The sequence below is a fragment of the Nanorana parkeri genome, unplaced genomic scaffold (assembly GCF_000935625.1).
Source record: "Nanorana parkeri isolate BGI_ZX_2015 unplaced genomic scaffold, ASM93562v1 scaffold938, whole genome shotgun sequence".
Classification (NCBI taxonomy): Eukaryota; Metazoa; Chordata; class Amphibia; order Anura; family Dicroglossidae; genus Nanorana; species Nanorana parkeri.
Window position 1 is genome coordinate 413409 of NW_017307206.1, and position 23136 is coordinate 436544.

At 41.8% G+C, this 23136-nt stretch overlaps 1 protein-coding gene across 1 annotated transcript in view; it reads left to right on the top strand.

The window, feature by feature from the left end:
• Positions 1–5911: 5911 nt before the first annotated feature.
• NPTXR (neuronal pentraxin receptor) overlaps positions 5912–23136 on the top strand; it is a 92471-nt gene continuing 75246 nt past the window's right edge. The window contains exon 1 of the mRNA XM_018566336.1: positions 5912–6679. Within this exon, the coding sequence (XP_018421838.1) occupies positions 6119–6679 (561 nt within the window). The 5' untranslated portion in view covers positions 5912–6118. The remainder of the gene's footprint in view (positions 6680–23136) is intronic.

The following is a 23136-nucleotide window of genomic DNA, read 5'->3' on the forward strand; positions in this document are numbered from 1 at the left end:
GTACTCACAAATGACAAGGAGAGGGCCGAGGCGCTGAACAACTTTTTCTCCTAAGTATACACTCAGGAGGGAAACGGGTTCGACGTACGTGATAAAACACATATTTCAACCAATAATATACCGCAATGGTTGACGGAAAGCGGGATACAACAAAGACTTAAAATGCTCAATGAAAATAAAGCAATGGGACCTGCACCCCAAGGTACTTAGGGAACTAAGCCAGGTTATAACAAGACCATTATTCCTCATTTTTAAGGAATCCTTAGTGACTGGTAGGGTCCCATGTGATTGGCGGAGGGCTACGGTAGTTCCAATATTCAAAAAGAGGGCTAGATGCCAACCGAGGAACTATAGGCCGGTCAGTCTAACATCTGTAGTTTGTAAACTGATAGAAGGTATGATTAAGGACTATTTGGTAAAATTTGTTCAGGATAACAGCATAGTTAATGGCAATAAGCATGGGTGCAGGAAAGACCGTTCCTGCCTGACTAACTTGCTAACTTTTTAAGAGGGGGTAAGTAGAGATATGGATGGAGGGAAGCCGGTAGATGTGGTATATCTGGATTTCTCAAAGGCATTTGATACGGTACCACACAAGCGCTTACTTCACAAGCTGAGGGCTATGGGCATAGATGAGGTGGTGTGTACGTGGATAGAGAGCTGGCTACGGGAACGTGTCCAGAGAGTATCTGTAAATGGCACCTTTTCGGACTGGGCTAGTGTAATGAGCGGTGTGCCTCAAGGATCTGTGCTGGGTCCGATACTGTTCAACCTATTCATTAATGAACTTTTTAAGAGGGGGTAAGTAGAGATATGGATGGAGGGAAGCCGGTAGATGTGGTATATCTGGATTTCTCAAAGGCATTTGATACGGTACCACACAAGCGCTTACTTCACAAGCTGAGGGCTATGGGCATAGATGAGGTGGTGTGTACGTGGATAGAGAGCTGGCTACGGGAACGTGTCCAGAGAGTATCTGTAAATGGCACCTTTTCAGACTGGGCTAGTGTAATGAGCGGTGTGCCTCAAGGATCTGTGCTGGGTCCAATACTGGTCAACCTATTCATTAATTATATCGGGGAGGGAATAAATAGCCATGTTTCCGTGTTTGCAGACGATACAAAAATAGGGCGGGTACTAGAAACGGATCGTGACAATATAACATTACAGGAGGACCTGGATAAAATAGGGGAGTGGGCAATACTATGGCAGATGAAGTATAATGTCGATAAATGCAAAGTAATGCACTTTGGACATAAAAATAAACATATGGGCTATACCATCACGGGTATGACGCTAGAGAAGTCAGAAATAGAAAACGATTTGGGGGTCATTGTAGACCGCAAACCGAATGGTAGCTTGCAGTGCCAGGCTGCGGTAAACAAAGCTAGCAGGGTCCTGTATCAAGAAGGGGATGTATATATAGATCGTTGGTTCGGCCACATCTGGAGTATGCAGTCCAGTTTTGGTCGCCGGTACTGAGAAGGGATGTGCTTGAACTGGAGAGAGTCCAGCGGAGGGCAACCAAACTAGTTAGGGGAATGGAGGACCAGAGCTATGAGACAAGGCTACTGAACATCTTCACGCTGGAATTAAGGAGATTAAGGGGGGATATGATTTTCATGTACAAGATGTTCAATGGTGACAGCAACATTGGCAACAAACTGTTTAAGATTAACTCCATTACAAAGACTAGAGGCCACCACCTAAAGTTGGTGGAGAAAATATTCCAGCACAATGGGCGAAGGGGGTTCTTTACAGTAAGAGCGGTTAAGGTCTGGAACTCACTGCCACCGGCAGTGATTTCAGCCAAGAGTGTAGATTTGTTCAAGAAACTTTTTGGACAATTTCTTGAGGGACCGTAATATCCAGGGATACCAGTATCCCTAAGAATGAGATGATGCGTGGACCTATATGGGTTGGACTTGATGGACGTATGTCTTTATTCAATCCCAAATACTATGTAACTATGTAACTATGTAATATGCAGTAATGCACTGCAAACAATGGACAGCTTTACCTGTGTCAGGACAGAACTCACATTGCTGACTGGACTGCTGCTATTTTGCTCCTGGGCACTTTGTCACTTTTCTTAACTTCCAAACAATGAATTGTGGTGATTCTGTCATTTTGAGCGGTCCCAAGTTTATGCAATATCTGGGCCCTGAAGAAGGGAGATACCTTCGAACCCCTGAACTGCATTGGCTGTTTTGTATTGTCTTGCTGAAAAAACACCGGGATTAAAGGTATACATAGCTTCCATACCTGAGGTCCCCCACTTAAGGAGCACCCTGTTTGTGTTTAAGGGTAGCCTCATCAGAGTCATTACATCACATATTAATGTGTTTGATTTTCTGTAATCATGATTTATTGATGAGTCAAATTCAGCAGATGTGCCTTGCTTCTCAAAGGTATGACTCTACTACCGCTTTTTCTTGCTGATGCAAAACTTGCTCTCTAGCTACTTCCTATGTATGAAGACTTTCTCCCTTTAGGCCTCCCAGACAAGATGAATATAGGGGATTCCCTAACTTTATCAGCTGCTATGTCAATAGGGGGATTGAGGATGTTGTGCTTTGGTGCATTTAACAACGGGGTGATTTAGTGCAGTAAAATCCCCCCCCCCAAAAAAAAAAAATAATAAAAAAATAAAAGACCCTAGCAAAGTTATATTTAATGGAATATACCTCATTCAAAAAATTTCTAAAACAATAAAAACCAAACTCAAAACACTCATCTACATATCCCAACCCTAAAACATTAAACCCCAAATGCTATATTTAAAAAAAAGCTTAGGTAAAAGTAAAAAAAATTTGTAAAGAATTATAAAAAAATAGCAACTAAAGTTGTTGCAGCCACATACAAAAACACAGGAGAATACATAATAGCATGGGATTACACAACAGCGTCACTTACCTTGTCCCTACTAGCCCACGGTGTCTGCTGTGTACGCCGGGCCGATGCCGGCATCCGACTTATATGGGTCTATTCACTAAGCTGCCGTAGGCAGCCGAGTGATAGACCGACCTGAAGTGAAGTGAGCCGAACGCTGTTCGACTATTCACTTCAGGCTGGTACGGCTGATTTCAGCCGTATTTCGGCTGAAATCAGCCGTACATCGGGTGACTTCGGGTCGGCCGAACATGCTCAGCATGTTCGGCCAACCAGAAGTGCAGATGGAGTTCGACCCAGCTGATCCAACATCTGGATCGGCTAAGCCGAACCTTCGGCAGGCTACTCGCTGCTGTTCGGTCTATTCTTATAGATGCCGAACAGCAGTGAGTGAATAGCCGAATGCCGCTGAGCTGCATTTGGCTCGGCTGTTCTGCTCGGTCCCTCACAGGGACCGAGCAGAACAGAAAAATAGTTTAAAAAGTCCAAAAAAAGAAATAGAAAACGATTGGGCGGAGCTAGCAATGACAGCTAGCTCCGCCCAATAGTTTTCTATTGGCCGGCGATTCTGCTGCCGTAAAAAGAAACAACAAAAAAAAAACCTCACCCTTGCGCTCTGGGAGTCTCCCGCTCCCGGCCGCCCAGGAGAGAAACACTGATTTTCCTTTTTTTTTCTTTATTCTGACACGGAGCCGTGTCAGAATAGAAAAAATAATAATTCCGCCCTCTGCGGCAGTTCTCCATCAGGTCCATCAGCAGAGGGCGGGTGCAATGCTAGCTTACTATTGGCTATTGCAATTTGAAATAGCCAATAGGAATCTAGCAATGCATTCCTATGGGCAAATATTTTTTTTTAATCTATTCTGACACGGTTCCGTGTCAGAATAAAGAAAGAAAAATCAGTGTTTCTCTCCTGGGCGGCCGGGAGCGGGAGACTCCCGGAGCGCCCGGGAGAGTTTGCTGTTTGCAGATCAGTGTCCCTGGTTAGCTGGTAACCAGGGACGCTGATCTCTCTGCAAGTGACCAGAGCCAGCAGTAAGATCACGGCTGGCTTCGCCCAACTGTCAGAAGCAGACTGTCGGCCGGCCGCTCGGCCAGCTTCGGCTTTCAGCGCGGCTCAGCCCAGCAGAGGCATATGCCTTCGGCTCGACTGAGCCACTCGGCTAAGTTCGGGAGCTGTACGGGCTATTGTGAATAGCCCGTACAACAGCCCTTCGGTTCTACTGAACCGAAGGGGTCCTGGGGCCGAAGCTAGCCAAAGGATCGGCCGAAGCTACGGCTAGATCCTTCGGCTGTGTGAAATTCATATTTGCTGAAGTGAATCAATTAATATGTTTAAAATTGTACAATACTAATGTGTGTGCTTTCTCGAGTGGAACCAAGCTTTCAAAACTGCAAGATCAGCTTAACTACGAAGTTACAGGCTTCCTGCATACTCATTGAGCAGACGTACACGGAAAAACAGCATTAAGGAAATCCTCCTCGCCTCATGACTGAAGTGACTCAACACAGGATGTACTAAGAAACTGTATAAAATATCTAGACAGGAAGAGGGGGGTTGAGACTCTTACAAGACTGAGTGAGGGAAAGTCCCAAACTCTTCATGGTCTGTTTTGAGTTTCCCGTGCACGAATAAAGCATTTGTTAATCTTTTCAAATATACCATTGCCGCATTTCGATATATGCTGAGATTCCATCAACAGCTGCTTCGTGAATAGACCCCTTAGTTTAGTTTTCGGCGTCACGGGGGCAGAGCCGGCGGGAAATTCAAAAGTGAAAACATGCAATATACACACAATACACACAATACAATGTAATCAGCTATGATTACATTACTGTGTCAAACCATTTCACTTCAGTTTTGTCCCTAGAGCTTTGTCCAGTGCCCTGCCTGCCTGCCTGCACTTTTGCGGTTCTTTCTGCCTGGAAACTTGAGAACGTCCATGGCATCCAAAAAGCGTCCCTTTAGGTCAAAAGCGGTGTTAGCAGCTGCAGGCCACAAGCTCTGAAATAATTCGAATTTGTTCACCATGCATGTGTTTTTTAAACACCTATAAATACACTTAGGGGGGATTCACACCATAGTGCCTAATCGCACTTAGTGGTTCAGTGCGAATGCACGGTACCGTATTGCGGTGCATAGTGGTATTTTGTGATACAGTGCGACTAAAAAAGTAGTAGTTTTTTTTTTTTTTAATCTTTCTGTTATCTCTATAGCTTGAACTTGATGGACTTGTGTCTTTTTTCAACCTGGCTAACTATGTAACTATGTAACACACGATATTGCGGTACCGTGCATTGCAGTGTAGTCGGACACACTGCAGCGTGAGGTGCACTCGGGGTGCCATTCAAATGATTGGCAGTGCAATGCACCCAGGGCCGGCCTTAGGGGTGTGCGAGCAGTGCGGCCGCACAGGGCGCCATGGCAACAAGGGCGCCGTGCGGCAATGCACCTCTTGCATTATAACATATAAAGTAGGTGCACGGTGCGGTAGCGTATGTTAATCACACGGAATAGTGCGATCAATGTAACACAATGGTGAGAAACCACCTTTACACATATGTAACTTAAGTAGCAGACAACTACTAGTGTAAACCTTCAGTAGTGGTTTATAATCTGAATACAGTATTTGGGATTCCAAGGTATCTATCATTTCAAATGTCAAGGGAATCTAATCAACATTGAACATCTGCTGGTGCTTTCTGAGAAATACTGTAATAGATCATCAATAATATATTTGTATTATATAGAATAGTGTGTGTCTTTTATGTTTAAAGCATGAATTAGAAAGATGCATACATCAGTTTTGCCGTACACTTTCCTGTATGTGTTTGCCATGTCATTCCTAACCGTGTCTTTCTATGAATATCACATTCCCTGTCCATCAAGCCTTATTTACTTGAGGATGGAAGAGTTAGGGGTTAAAATCAGCCGTGCTAACTCACAAGAGGGAAAAAAATGAAAGGGGGAGGGAGTAATGACGTCTAACCCTCTCCTCCCTTCCTAAGTCAGAGACCAAGCAACGGCTGTGCACTAGAGAGTAGGAATTGATCTGTTAGTTGCTCTTTCCATTCATAGACGTGCTTAATGCAGCTTGGGCAATAAGGGTTTTTTCTATAGCCAATCAACTCTATTAACTCCAGGGGTGGAAGCCTCTTTTTTTAGCTAGATTGTTCCACAGTAGCTGTCACCCTGAAGTTTCTGGCCGTTTTACTGGTGGCAGGAATGCTTGCATTCCTGGGTGCCATCATATGCATTATAGCCAGTGTCCACCCAGCGGCCAAGGGACCTGCCCTTGGTGGCGAAAATGAGTCTGCTCCAGCCGCCCCTAACGAGAAGAGCCTCGGAGCTCTCCATGGTGTCAAGACGCTGTATGGATCAAAAGATGCTTTTCTGGAGCTCTCCGGATCCAAGAGCCAATCTCCCCCAAGCTTCAGCAGACTCATATGCACCCCTCTGGCTATGGAGTGCCCCTCTGATGTGCAAAGAGATTCCTCCCAGCCTGAAGGAGAAGAGGTGCTCGTCTTGCAGAACACAGCAGAACAGCTGAGACAGACCGTGCTGCAGCAGAAGAAGCAGATCCTTACCGACCAAGAGGCCATAAGGGAGCTCACCGGCAAGCTGAGCCGATGTGAAAACGGGCTGGATAAAGGCTATCAGGAGGGGACGGATGGATGGGGTCCGAAAGAAGGAGCCATGGGAGATCTGCCTCTTGACTCTCCTCAAGCGGTGCAGGAATTGGAGGAGGCAGTGAGGACGCTGAAAGATCGCATTGAAAAGATTGAGGTGAGCACAAATAAGGAGTGTGTCCACAACTAGTTATTCAGATCCAGTGATCATCTCTGAGCTATAATTGTGTGGCGTGGAAATTCTGCAGAGATTTGATTTAATTATATGCATTGCATGAAGAAGTTATAGTAATGACACAGCTGAATTGTGCATTCGTGAAAACAATCAATCGCAGACAATGTATACTGGCGTTCAGGTGGCTGTCAGCCGTACACACATAGATGAGAGAGATGAATAAGTGGTAGATGCTAGTAATGGGTGTAGACATGACAATGTCTAATGGATTCATCTCCATCACTTTAATATTGGCTACATCTGAATTTATTCCAACGTGCTTATCATACAAAGGGACTAATGAGTTAGTGGAGAGTCGAGACTATTGCAAATGTTCAACTACAAAATAATGTCAAATATAAAAAAAAAGTACATTTGGGCTAAGACTATGATCAGCTTGTTCTTTCATATGTAAAACCTTCTGTGAAATATAAATTGATTTGGATTCTGCACTCTACTATGAAATTATACTCAAATACAGGAGCTGAATAAACTACAGCAGGTTAGTGTGGCAGCAGCAGCCATTCACTCTCATGGTTCACATAGAGAAATTGAATTGTTTCCTCTATCTCTGTCTTCCTGCTTCTCTTTCCTTGTCTATTGGCGTAATAGGCGTAAACTGAGACCAACGAGCATTGTACTTGATAGAACATACTAGAAGTAATATAGTCACTTTAGCTGAAGTATGATGAAATAAGGTAAGGGGAAATATTGTAAATGTTTTATATAGATCCTGTGTAATGGGCAATCCCATGATTTGTGTAAGAAGTAATAAACCAAGTCTGTCACAATGAACATTCAGACACAAAGCAAAAACTGCATCATGTGCACATTTATTTGAGTACTATGTTTATGTTTCTGGCTAGGCCATAGACCCCAAAAATAATTTAGTTTTCTTTAAGTGTTTGTGGATGTTGAAGGAATATAGTTATATAAAGAGAGTGTGACTTGCACAGGACAAAAATGTGGCATGAGTACATAATATAACTATAGATTAGCAAAATGAGAACAGGGGGAATCTAGCAAGTCCAGTCTCCGTGCAATCTTATATTTTCAGGGAGTTATGAATTAGGCAAATATTACACATCTCATATTTGGTTAATGCATGCATTTTAATTTTGCCTAAATATACAAATTAAAATGTGTGCAATATGCAGAGCATCACGCAATTCATACATTCTAATTGCCTGGATTTATGAATTGCATGATTCTAATCTCCACAGGTTGGAAAACCTGCATGCATATACTCAAGTGAACTGAAAATTCACAAACCATTGAACAAGATGAGTTTTGCCAGATGTATCTAATTCACACATGTATTTGCTCATCAATAACTACAATCATAGAGGCAAAGATGTTAGACTCGTAAATCATTCACATTGGTCAGTTTATAAAGCTATAAACATGACTTTCACCAAACATTCTCTAATGGAGTATCCTCCAGGCCCATGTGTTTTAATTGCCAGTGATGAATTCTCCCCCAGAGAATGTTTAATGAAAGTAGCATTCACTGCTTCATAAATAGACCTTATTGGTGGCATGTTAAGTAGTTACAAAGATGGGCCTGATTGCACATTTTGCATGTTTCAAGTATACTCTAAATAATACAATGGTAATATTCAAATTAATTTCTTATTTTAAACATAGGCAATAAGCATAGGCAATAAAATGTATCTGACTCTGTTAGGATAAAATAATTATAAACTACTTGCAGGGGTTTATTTAACAGGAAAAGTGATTATACACATACTAACCCAAATAATTTTTTCTAAATCAGATTAACATGATATAGATTAGAGATGGATTCTACTTGATTGTGACGATTTGCTGCACTTTGACTATTAATAAATACAATCTACAATTTACAGCTGAAGAATTGGCACTTGTTTGTTAGCTGTATCAGATTATCTCTTATCATTAACTGATAACATCTGTAAATTATGCATTAATCAATAATGAATTCCACATCCCATTTCTGGCCCCCCTCCAGCAAGCTCACTATGCTATCTCATTATCACATCTCCTCAATCTTGATTCTCCTGTGGGGAGACTTCCTGTTTCTCAGGGACACAGTTCTCTTTCCATTACAACCTGGAGAATCGATTGAGTAAAATGATTCTGAGTACGGTCTTTCCAATAGTTAGTCACCCCCTGCTTAGGAGTTGGCAGGGGCTGAAGAGAACCATGTTGAATAATATATGCATTGATTAGATTGAAAAATTAGTGTGTGGCATACAAATATACTGTAGACTGTGTGTTCTTCATATAGTGGACTAATATGCATTGAGGTGAATTCATCAAAAATGGAGCAGACAAAATATGGAGCAGCAGTGCATGGCAACCATTTAGCATCCACCTTTTCATTTTCAAACCTTAAAAGGAGAACTATGGGGTTAAGGCTTTTCCCCATAGTTCTCCTTAGGGTAACGGGAGGACACAAACTAGCGTCCTCCCGTCACCCTAGGCTCAGTATACCGCGAGCAGTAGCTGAGACGCCGCAGCTGAAACGCCGCAGCTGAAGCGTATCCCGACAATTGTGTCTGGATCAGCCCAGCTGCGTGAGTGACAGCTGGCTCTGCCTATCTAGAGGCAGAGCCAGCTGTACCCGCCCCCTTCCCCGTCCGTTCCGCCAGTCAGCGCTATCGGAGCGGGGAGGGGGGAATCCAGCCCCTCCCCTGTCGCGGCAGAAAGCCGTGACAGGATCGAGAGGTGAGCGAACGCCGGTATGTGTTCGCTTACCTCCCGATCTACTAAGCCGACCTGTGACAGTCTCATTCTCACAGGTCGGCTAGAACTATGAGGTGAGTGAAAAGCACTCACCTCATAGTTCTCCTTTAACTGAACAAACTGAAGAGAGAAGCTGATTGGTTGCCATAGGCAACAGCTCCAGATTCTTCTTCTGCTCCAGTTTTGATAAATTCCCCCCAGTGAATATTTTATTACCCATCCAAGTTGTAGAGAGCAATGACAATGTGCACAATGCATACCCATCAGATTTCAGTTATTTAGAGATGTCAAAACAATGAAAGATGGCTGATTACCTGTTAAGCTCTGATGTACTTTGCCTATAGGTTTTTGCATTATGAATTAAACTTAATAACCTCAACATCTTGAATAATTCATTTCAGCTAAACTCTTGAGTAAAAATCTCACTAACAAAGGGTTAAATAAAATGTCATGTGTACCCCAAGCCTTAAAGGAGAGGCTGTAGTGAAATAAAAAACACCTGTGAGATTAGGCTGCAACAGAAACAATTCTCTGAAGCCTGTGCTGCACACTAGTTTAAAGGGTAATAACTCAGTGAATAGATTTATAGTCTCTTCTTCAGAAGGCAAAAGGTCATGGAGGTTTTTTGATGATATATTCCCTTTAAAGGAAACTTGTCCTTGTGAAAATATTAATCGCCTGGCTGTCTATGGCTTCAATACTTTCTGGGTCACTGACTCCCAAAAAATATGCAAACATTGAGTAAAATACGAGCCCCTATTCTGCATACATCTAGGTCATTTGGTCAGAAAGTGCCATATCCTTTGGGTCAGCATGACATCTAGCTTTCTCCTCAGTATAAGTTTGCTTTACTTCTAAATAAATGACATTCTACAAAATTGTGACATCCATTTGGGAGAATCCCTTTTAAGATTTTCAGAACCATTGTTTAAATACATTTCAAAGATTATGGGGCATGTTATTAGAAAGTGTTAAATGTTCCCAGATTTTCTTTCTATTATGTGCCTACAAATGTCAACATTTGGCCTCCATTTTCAAGGCATTTATAAAGTTTACATAATAGTATAATAGTGGGTGGAAAGGAGAGGACCTCTGTATGCACATTGGGATTTTAGGCTAACATTCTCATGTGCAGTGCAGCAAATGTGCAGAAAATATGGATAAGGAGGGATCAAGAGCAGTGTATCTTCATAGAGATCAAAAAAGAATCACTTACAGAAACAATAATTTCCCCTTTAAAAAACAGATCAGTGCTGGTGAATGTTCATTGACCATGCTATAAATATCTGAAATATTACTGATATCTGGATTTCCTATTGAAAAATATTTATTTCTTCCTAGCACTACAAAAAGAGATTCCGCCACTTTGCTCATTCTGGAAAAAATGACAGTGTCTTATAAAATAAACTAATTCCTCTTGCTCTCCTGTTCTTTCATTTTTCTGTTGGAGTCAAAACTCTTTGTAAGAGGTATATATGTATGTATTTTGTTTCCTCCTCACCCTCACATAACAGTGTATAGGCCTTTCAATTGGCCAGTTAAGTCAGAGCACTGCATTCTGTGTGTATGTCACATGCTCCTCCATACCTGGGCACACCGGGCCCTATAGACCAATTAATCAATGGGGGGAGTGAAGCAAAGGTGAGTGTCAGCAGGTCGAGGGTTGTTCTTTCAAAAGAGCCCTAAATGAAAGTCTGTTTAACTTAGATTGTAACTGCACTCTTGGAGCATACCCCCCCAAATTTCTGAGATTAGGGAGGCAATGGACACGCCCCCAGATATGTGGACTATTAACCCTTTCACTGCCACCGTTGTATGTCGTACGGCGGTAGCAAAGGGCCCCTTTAAATAGACTCCCAGTGGCTATAGAGCCCCCGTTAATATATGTGCATTACAACGATCGTGCCACACATGTTGGGTATCGCCACGCATGTCAGAGTGAGACCAATAATTATAGGGCCAATATTCAAGTATATCTGTAAACTGATGACCTGTTTGGGCTTTTAAAGCGTCGCTTATGGACAATTTGGGGTACCATATTTTGTCATCGTTTCGCGGATGTACGCAATTTTTTACTTGGGCATGTTGGGTCTCTATTTACCCGTTTTTCATTTGCCATCATTTTATTCTACAGGGTCTTTGCTTTCAGAAAATATATAATGTTTTGGGGGGTTTAAGTAATTTTCAGGCTTAAAATGTGGATTATAAATAAAAAAAAAAAATCCTTTTTCCACCATTACTTTTCCTTTTATACTAGCTTTTCTAAATGGCAAACAAGAAAATTAAGAGAAAACATAAAGGTTTTGGTGCAGAATAAAACGTTTGGTTGTTAAATAGTTCCTTTTTATAGATATCTTTACATTAGGCCAAAAAGAAGGAAAACTGAGGGGGAAAGATGAACAGTGGGATTTGGTTCCAAAGGAGGGGCAGTTGGGAGGATTATTGAAACAGTTAAACTAATTTAATAGCTTGGTGTGCTACAAGCCCTCCCTGCCAGTCTGCACTGTGAGCTCTCTATTCAATACTATGGAAAGTTTGTACTCTGTGCTCCAGCAGCGTATGAATTTTCCATTTGGATTGAATGTGGAATGCACAGCACCTCTTCTTATTTTAAGCAGCTCTGCAGCTCTGCTTGTATTATCTCACTGGATCAGGTTGCAGTTACTCATTAAACAATTGATAGCCATAAAGTGTAACCCAACATTTTTTAGTTGCATATATATCATGCATCTTCCTATACTCTATCCCTAGGCAGATCTGCCTTCTGTCTTTACAGATAGATTCCATATATCATTACTGTTCTCAAATGTCCTATCAAAAGCATGTGAAGACTGCCCCCAAATGTTATTCTTCAGAAATCTCTAGGTCTGTTAGAGACCCTGTATTAGAAGCTATCTCAGAATCATATTCAATAAGATAGTGGGTTAGATATCAGACCTATCAAGGCAGTAATCCCTTATGTTGGTGCCAAATAACAATAAGGCAACATCAAGGAAGAAATTTGTTAATTTGTCACTTATTGGAACTAGCATTTTGGTCATCTTTTTTGAGAGCAAGGAGGAAAATCATACAAAGAACATAGTTTGTAAAAACAAGATCTCTGCATAGACTCCATCTTTTCAGGTTTTCAGGGCAAGACGTGTAAAAAAAAAAAAAAAAGTTTTGCTTAATTTATCTTTGTGTTTTCTGCTGGCAAAAAAATAAAATTAAGTTAGGAAGCCTAGTCAACCATCTTTAGAACAGAATGACTTGTACGAAACATTCTCTGGGAATAAATATGGTGAATGTTGCTCCAATCCACACAATCTGTTAGTCACAACCACTAACAGATTATGCGGATTGGAGCAACATTCCACATATTTATTCCCAGATAATTTTTTGTAAAAGTAATTCTGAATCGAGAAAGCTGGTTGGATGACTGGTGAAACGTCTTCAAGAAAAATACAGCAAGTCCAGTTGCCTTCACTTATATTTTACAGATATACCATGACCTCGATGAATGAGAACCTTCACAGACATTTTTCTGACTGGTTCTCTTTAAAATAGGGCAGCTTTCGTCTTCTTGTTTAGGATATGAGTTAGTAAAAAAAAAACAAACACTCTTTTTTTGTCATTATTCAAACAGCTCTGGAGGTTACAGTAATATACCAGGTTCTTTACCCAAACGTACAACAAAATGAATTTTGTGGTACATCGTATTCTAATGGGCCTCAGTGGTTTCTATGTGTTCATTTCCATGTGTTCATTTCCAGAGCCATTATTTTATCAAGTTTCCACAGAGCTATTTTACATTCCCAGTCAATTTTATTCATGCAAACAGCCAAAGCATTGACAAACCATTGCCCACAGGTACTTTTACTAACAAACCTTCTGTACCATCTGTTTGATGTATGAAATGGACATGGAAAATGTAATGTCTTACTGTTCAGATTTTTTCACTGGTTATTTATCCAATCAAGGAAACAAAATTTTAAAGTGATATTTTTCTTTAGTGAACATATGTACTTAATTGACCACTTGTACTGTTAGAAATCATTACGATTTTGCAACGGACTTGCATTGTTTGTGAATGTTGACAATTTGCACAACCTATTAAAATGTTTTTCTTTTCTCCAGAAGAAAACATTTTTTTGCTGTATATTCATTCAAAAAGTAAGGTAACCAAAGCCTGCAAAACAGATTGCAACAGGTTTGTTGTAGGGCTGCAACAACTAATCGACATAATAGATTATAATCGATTATTGAAAAAGTTGTCAACTTTTTCAATATGTTGCTATGGTAATTATTTAGAGGAAATTCAGGAAAAGAACTCTATAGTGTGATCTACCAATGACACTGGTAAGAAACCTGGTCATCTATGGCAGTCTTAAAGAGGACCTATAATTTTTTGAGAAAAAAAATACTCCTTTCTTGTTGCTGCACACATGAGAGGCATTACACCAATCTTTGTGTTATGTTCTCATCTGTATTGCACATACTTATTGTGAGCACATGCACTACAGCAATGCCTGACTGATTCCTAGTGCTAGCCATCCCTGCCTATGCTGAGTCCCTGGGATTACAGGAGACTGATACCAAAAGAAATTTCAGCCTTGTAGCACTTGGGATTCCTGGTTCGACCAGACCAGGTCACCATCTATGTAGTTTGCATGTTCTCCCTGTGCTTGTGTGGGTTTCCTCCAGGTACTCCGGTTTCCTCCCACACTCCAAAGACATGCTGGTAGGTTAATTGGCCCTGTATGCATGTGTGATAGGCACCTTAGATTTTAAGCTCCTTGAGGGCAGGGACTGATTTGAATGTGCACTATGTAAAAGCGCTATATTACGATTCACTGTGTAAAATTGTCGGCGCTATATAAATACATGTAATAATAATAATAATAATAATAATAATAATAATATTTGAGTGGTGTTGAGTATTAAACAAGAATTATCTTTTTTGAAAACAGGAGCCTACTGCTCTGTGGTCATAATTTTCTATAACAAAAGCCCCCCACCCCACTGGAAATGACATAAGATAGTTGTTCTTTTGTTTTTATATTCACAGGGAGGATAAAATGTAATCGCTGTCAAATAAAACATGATCGAGCATCAATATGTGTGCATACAGGCAGAGGCGTAACTAGAAACCTCAGGGCCCCGGTGCAAGAAACCATTAAGCCCCCCCCCACCCCCAAAACATGATTTTGATACCTTTTTTTTTTTTCCAAACCTGTTTGAAAGGTTTTATTTTTTATTTTAAAGTTTTTGCATATATCTACTGCTTGGTAGCCGTACATACTGTATATGCAACAACACCTGAGGGTTTAATAACACTTTAAAGCATTTTATTAATTTTTGGCTGGAAAACAAATGACACTGCAAGACAATGACACTCTGCACATATACAACAATCAGTACCTACCTGGTCCTGCTGCAGCTCTCCTCCAGAATGCCCTTCCTTGCAGCTCCTGATCTCTGTGCCTCCAGGCTGCCACTCACTAATCTTTGCTGACCACGCTGCCAGGACGTCCTACAGCGGGTATGCCGCCAGCTCCCTTGTCAGGTGCCTGCTGGGAACTGGAGTTCCCTGACAGGCCACACCCCCACTACATCTTCTATTCTTCACCGCAAAAACACAGACGGTGGCGAGCAGAGGCAGGCAGCGTGAGCAGCTGCTTGTGGCGGCCCTCCTCTTCTCTCTGCCCCCCGCGAACTGGCAGAACACCAGGTCCCGGTTGCAAGTGCGACCGGTGCGACCCTGGTAGTTCCGCTAGTAGATTTCTCAGTAATAAAACAAAAGCAAGAAATATATAAAAGGCACAATTCGGGCAGTCTCGCCAGGGCTGCGGGCGGCCTCGGCAGGGCTGCGGGCGGTCTCAGCAGGGCTGCGGGCGGTCTCGCCAGGGCTCTGCGGAACTGGCGCCGATGACCCCTCCCACTCTGCTCTGCTCGGACATGCTTAGGTCCGTCAGACCAGGCTGATGCATAACGTCGGGCAGGCTAGTGCCCGAGGCTATGCATCGGGCCAGGCCTTACACAATCAAGATGATTGTGTGCGGGCCCACTCCTTCCTCTCTGGGCCCCCCCAACAGGCGGAACGCCAGGGCCCGATTGCGACCCTGGTAGTTCCGCCAGTGCATACAGGAGCCATGATTCCAAATTTTACCACTACCAGGAACAGCCGACAAAATATCTGCCAGTTCCAGTGAAAAAAAGGTTCATGTGGGACTAACAGAAATGATCCATATCAATACATGACAGACAATAGGTAGATTTTTGGAATGTTCACTGCGGTTTGGGTATTTATGTGGTGAGCGCATAGATCATATAATTCTCAATATTAATAGATACAAAGCCAGGAAACTAAGGGTTCCTAAGTTAAGGGGGTTATCCCTCATCTTCATATCATTGTAGCAAAGAGTTATGGTTTCATATCACAAACAGCAAGAAAATCATTCCTTAGCACTGAAAAGCAGCAATTCAGTTAAAATGTATGTATACTAGGCATGTACTGATACCGAGTATTTGGGCGAGTTCTCAGAAAGCCGTCTCCATGCTTCCTCGTCACCTGGTGACGGCTTTCCGGCTAATAGGAAGCCGAACGAAGAGTCATTACACACTGCTCAGCTTCCTTATTGGGACTTCCAAAACCAGTATTCAGTATCGGTGAGTACCAAAAAAAAGTACTCGATACCGAAAAAACAGTATTGGTGCATCCCTATTGTATGCCCAAAACTTCTACTTCTGTTTTTAGATGGAGTAGAAAAGGGTTAAACACCCTGGGGGAGATTTATCAAAGCTGAAGCAGACAGAATCTGGAGCAGTTGCCCATGCAACCAATCAGCTTCTATCTTTAGTTTGTTCAGTTACGCTTTGAAAATGAAACATAGAAGCTGATTGGTTGCTCGGGCAACTGTTCCAGATTATATCTGCTCCAGTTTTGATAAATCCCCCTCCCTGTATTTTTTTTCTGCTTGTGCCCATTGGAAAGATATCCCATCACTTCCTATCATGAAGAAAGAACAGGAAGCAAAAGGAAATCTCTACAAATTGAGGGATATTACCCTTTTAGACAGTTGTACCAGAATAATTGTCCCTATTATAAATTATGCAATTATTGCAACTGCAAAAGTTTAGATTCACCATCACTTTTATCATTTTTGATATGGGTTCTAATTAGGGATGTCCCAATACCAATACTCGCACTCATTAAAATGCCCCCTAAAAGGGCAATACTGGCCCTTTACATTTTTAAACAAGAGCGGCTGTCTGAGGTCCCGTGATTGCTGAGGGCCTCGGGCAGCCCTGGTGAGACCCAAATGCAGCCCTGGTGAGACCAATACACAGCCCTGGTGAGACTGCACACAGCTCTATATAATTATGGAGTGATGGGATCTGTAGTCCTCTATTGCTTGTTGCCATTCTCCATTGCTGAATAATCATGGGTTGAGTTACAGTTCTTCATAATTATAAAGAAACTGCCCTAAAATCATTAGTCTGTATTGCTTTAGAAAAATGTCATGTCCCTTTAAGAAAAAGTATCAGTAATTGGTATTGGCGTGTACCTGATGGAAAGTTCTTGTACTTGGTCTTGAAATAATAGTATCGGGACATCCCTAGTTCTAACCCTTCCCCAATTTACCCTAAACTAAAAAAAAAAATGTTGGCTATACATACACTTCAATTCATCCTAGCAGCCAGGATAGAGAGGAGGCATCTCAACATCGAATGCATCTTGCGTATATGGACAAAATGCACAATAGACAGAAAAACGCCTACACTTCTTATAGCTATCATTTCTCCATACTTGAGTTGTAGCTCCAGATCTGTTATTTTTTATTGAGAATCCATGGCTTAGGAAAGGAGAGATGAGAACTTCAGTGAAGCAAAGGGCATAAGAAAACAGTGAAAGCACTAAATCATAAGCATCTGTCTATAACCACAATCTCAATATTGTGGGGATTAACTCTTTGAATTAACCATATAGAAATACACAAATACTTCTAAAATCAGCAGTGAACTTGCTTCAACCTTTCAACAAGATGCAAGTAAATTTACTGTATTTTATTCTTATATGTTACAAAAAGTCACCTATAACAGTGTTTTTGCAAAAATGTGTGCTCAACCCATCGTGTGTTTCATAAGCTCTCCCTCCTGAACCATGAACCACTTCCGCCTCTCTCTGCCTGCCTGTCTCTTTTAATAATTAAGCAGTATTGGAGTCACAAGTCATCTCTTTCCTGTGTGGCTTATTAATGGTGTGTAAGGCTCTGCTGAGCTGCCAGCAAAGTGGAGACCTCTGTCTCATTAGCACTGGCTGTTAGGCTTATATGGTCTATTCATAATTCCATGTGATATTTGGTTACATAGAATGCCAACTATTAAGTGCATAGGGGATGTCAGCAGTTGAATCATTTATTAAAACATCCAACGAAAATAAAGTCTCTTGGCTATAAACCAAAGAGCTGTTTAAGTGCTCTGTGAAAACACAGTATAGTTAAAAGCAGAAATTCCCAATGAGTTGCTAGTGTGTCACATGTGACATTCGGCTCTGTCTTATATAGCCCACAGAAACCCCCTACAGATACTCCTCTTTCATATCTTAGTATCCTTTGTTTAGCTCATTTTTATTGCACATATTAGTGGATTGAAAGCGAACAAAGGCTAATCTCTAATGTATATAAAGTATCTCACAGAAGTGAGTACACCGCTCACATTTTATTATATCATTTCATGTGACAGAAGAAATTACACTTCGCTACAATGTAAAGTAGTGAGTGTACAGCTTGTATATCAGTGTACATTTGCTGTCCCCTCAAAATAACTCAACACACAGCCATTAATTTCTAAACCGCTGGCAACAAAAGTGAGTACACCCCTAAGTGAAAATATCCAAACTGGGCCCAGTGTCAATATTTTGTGTGGCCACCATTATTTTCCAGCATTGCCTTAACCCTCTTGGGCATGGAGTTCACCAGAGCTTCCAGGGTTGCCACTGGAGTCCTCTTCCACTCCTCCATGATGACATCACGGAGCTGGTGGATGTTAGATACCTTGCGCTCCTCCACCTTCCTTTTTGAGGATGCTCAATAGGGTTTAGATCTGGAGACATGCTTGGCCAGTTCATCACCTTTATCCTCAGCTTCTTTAGCAAGGCAGTGGTCGTCTTGGAGGTGTGTTTTGGGTCATTATCATGTTGGAATACTGCACTGCGGCCCAGTCTCCGAAGGGAGGGGATCATGCTCTGATTCAGTATGTCATAGTACATGTTGGCATTCATTGTTCCCTCAATGATCTGTAGCTCCCCAGTGCCGGCAGCCCCAGACCATGACACTCCCACCACCATGCTTGACTGTAGGCAAGACACACATGTCTTTGTACTCCTCACCTGGTTGCAGCCATACATGCTTGACACCACCTGAACCAAAAAAGTTTATCTTGGTCTCATCAGACTACAGGACATGTTTCCAGTAATTCATGTCCTTAATCTGCTTGTCTTCAACAAACTGTTTGCGGGCATCTCTGAACATTTGTTTTGTGTGAATAGAAGCAAAAATGAACATTCTTAGTATATTTTCTTTTTTTAGGTCAAATGTAATGTAATATAATATAATGCCATACTGTGGCTGCTAGATGAAGCTGAGGAGCATAGGAAATAAGTATTTATTTCCTATGCTTCTGAGCTCTAGGGGCCATAATTTGGAACATTCAACCCGTAAAGAAATGATACTAATAACATTTTTGCCTCTATTCGCACAGAACAAATATTCACTGGGTGAATGGCTCTTCAAATTGTTTAAAATTGACCCCTTTTGTGTTAGTATACATTGAAGCATTGAAGAAAACACAGATATACATGTCTGCTGAAGAATATATAATGTGCAATCACAATAAAAATAAATGCAATTCATAATACTGTACAGTATCCACATAAGATCCCAAAAGAGAGCCAGTCACCACTGGCAGTAGAAATAATCTAAAGGCTGTCTATTAGGACAGCCAGGGATGAGTTTTTTTTTTGACACCCTGTGTCAGAATCAGACGTGCCAGGCTAAAAAGTAATTCTATCCCCTGCCGGAGCACAGCCTGAGCTCAGTGCTGAAAACAAAAAACATTTACAAATTGTCATACAAGGAAGGTGTTTTCTAGATTGCATGAAAGAAAACTAAAAGTTTTCTTAATTGACAGATTTACCTTCAGTCAGCAGCCTGGGGAGTGTGACGGTTATCAGCCCTGAGCTCAGGAAGGAGACAGGTCTGCCTCCACTGGGTCTGACAATGGGCTGACATTTCTGCCTAGACAATACAAGTCAATAACAGAACATATACTAATCCCTCAGGAGGTAAGGCTGGTAAGGCTTCAATATTATAGCAACTTATTCCTGGGGACTCCGAGTCTAAAATAATATTTAATGTACATCTGTTGTGAGAGATAATTTGGGAGATGCTATTGCTGGCCTTCTTCTGAAAATGATAATTGCCCTGCCTAGTTTCAACACTTATGAAATACTGGCCTGTCACAAATATGACAGCCATGGAACTCACATTCTCCCATGACAGATAGACTTTAAATTAGGGATGTCCCGATACCACTTTTTCAGGAACAAGTACTTCCCCTCATGTACTTGCCGATACCAATTACCAATACTTTTTCTTAAAGGGACAGGTGACTATGTACTATTGATCATGATTTAACCTATTCATGTTAGCAGGGGAGAATTGTAAACCTATTGCTGTAAGGTACTGGAGGTGTGTGCTGTATATATGTACTACATATACATTACACATGTCCAGTACACTATAGCAATAGATTTACAGCCAGCCCCGTCCCAGCTTCCCTCACTCAGTTTCACTCCGATCCCCTGGTGCCTCTCGTAGGCGGCGCTGGGCAGGATCGCTGCATCCCGGCTCGGTGCTCAGCTTGTGGGAGGTGCTCACAATTCTGCCCTGCTAACATGAATAACATGAAGTTGTACTATGGATCATTTAACCCATTCATGTTAGCAGATCAGAATTGTAAATCTACTGCTGCAGTGCATTCTATATGTAGCACATGTACAATACATGTAGAATGCACTGCCGCAGTAGGTCACACACAAAACTAAGCCCAGGCCCCGTCTTACTCACTGTTGCCTCGATCGCGGTGCCTCGCGATTTTCCTCACACGTGAGAACGTCTTCAGCGCTGAGCTGGAGAGGAGCGTTGCGTCACTGCTCCGGTGGGCAGCGCTCCAGGTGGGGTCCTAATTTAGGTGGCCGCCGACTGCCTGGAGCGCCGCTCACTGGAGCAGCAGTGACGCGGCGCAGTAAGTAAAAAAAACAACACATAGTGCAAGCTTCGACGCTTTGTCTCGGGGCATTTTGACAAGTACAAGTACTTGTCAAAATGCCCTGTATCGGTCCCGATACCGGTGCTTGTATCGGTATCGGGACATCCCTACTTTAAATGAACATAAAAGGATGTGTATGGGGAGGGGGTGTATTATTTTATATGTGAAGGAGTATAATTTCCTTATGTGTATGGGTGGGGTGTATTATTTTATATGTTGGGGGGAGGGAGTGTATCTTATGTGTATTATTTTATATGAACAGGGGTAGTATTTATTTGTATAGGGGGACCCTATTAGGCTCCATTTACACCTGTAAATGTAGGTGTAATTAGGTATTCCTGCGTCAGGAACTTGCGTTTTCCTGCAGCAGGAATACCTAATCTGGCGTTTACAAGCGGCAGCTGTCACCCACAAGTTAATGATCAGGTGACAGCCACTGCATGTAAACGCATGTAATGGTATGTGATAAGATTACATTTGGTTAGGAATTAATCACTCACCCTGAACGCATCGATTCTGCATCCAGGGAGAGTGTTTTCTAACTGCATGTAATCATATCACATTACATGCGTGGTGCAGGCATTTACATGGAGCTGCTGTCACCTGATCATTAATTTGAATGGGTGACAGCTGCCGCTTGTAAACGCCAGATTAGGGATTCCTGCTGCAGGAAAATGCAAGTTCCTGTCGCATGAATCCCTAATTACACCTAAACTTACATGGTGTGAAAAGGGCCTTTTTGTGTGTGTGTGTGTGTGTGTTAGTGTCCATTGTATCATACCGGATATAGTTAACTTTAATTTTGAAGTATGATATTTGGCAAGCGGCCCCCATGGGAGAAATACATTTGTTGAGTGGCCCCCGAGTGAATTAAGTTTGAGACTCCTGGTGTTGATCTTCTATAGGAAAACACATTGGACAGTTAATGTTAAATTCAACAATGATACAATGTAAAATATTTTGATTGGTACATTATTATAACTGACTACAGTATCAAGTTTATTGCTGAGTATTGCAGCACGGGTGACGAGCAGTACTCTTTGCTTTATGTTGGAACATCTTATTCCTTTCTTCTTGCGGCTTTTAATGTATATTCTTTCAGCTGTATACAACAAAATTAACTAATCTGTTAAAAGACAGCTACAGTGCTATACAACTCATTGAAAGTGAATAGATATTAATAGATAGATATAATGCTTGAAAAGAAAATGTACATGTTTCAAAAGCTTGTGTCTTTAAAATATTGAGCTTGCCAATAATGGTTAATGCTAAAAGCAGAACTCCAGTAAAAAAAAGCATTAATAACCCATAAAAAAATTAAATTGTTGCAGCCTTTACCACAATATTTACCTTTATTCCAAAGTAGTGCCCGGTAGTACCTCCTTTTCTGCCACTAGGTGTCCTCGGCATCATTCAACCCACTTCCTCTGACTTCAGGCTGTCATGGTCCAACCTCCAGTTTGTGACTGGACAGAGAAGGAGAGTCAGCATAGTGATGAGCTATTTTCTCTGTCACTCTGCTTTCTCCTTTTTATCAACATACTCCTTGTCAGCACATGAACCGATGTTGCTGTTTCTTCTTCTCCTGCTCTGAGCTCTTCTGTACACAAACATCAAGAGACTGATAAGTCAAATTAAGGTAGTTACACAAACATATATTTCATCATGCCTTATAAAGAGAGAACTGCATTAATTTGTCAAGCAAAACAAGAGAAACTTTGGTTGGAAACTTTTTGCTGTTGTACTGTATAAAGCCCTTCCATGTGCACCTTGCTTTAAAGCTGGTTATGAGTTGATGAGTGCGTTTGCCATTTGTTTTGCTTGACTGATTTGGTGCAGTGACACACTGGGGGTCTCCGCTGCCGTTGTGATGTGCGGGGGTCCCTTGGGTGTCCCTGAGCCTTTTAAGAAGGTTGGGCTGCCTCCTGGCGGACCTGCACCCAATTTTATCTTTTGCTACATGTGCTCCAAGATGGAGACTCTCATAGGTTAGAGTTAGGACCGCACTATATAGAGGTGCCTTGGCGAGGCAGTGCTGATATTGTGCAGATGACGTGTATCTAAAACCTCTGTTTTAACCTTAGCTAGGTTAGACAGATTTTTTTTTTTTGCAAGCTGCCTGGTGAGTGTGCTGGGAAACTTTTTGCTGTTGTACTGCATTAATTTGTGTCCCTCATATCTGCCTAGAGTTTAACTGTTGCTCATTTAGTGTACCAGTGCCCTGCAGTAGGGATGTTCAGATACCAGTGCCGATACTTGGCATTTTCACGAGAACTACCAGGGTTGCAGCGGTTGCAGCAGGTACCTGGCTCTGGCGCTCCACCACTGTCCTGAAATCATTAGTCTGTATTATTTTAGTAAAA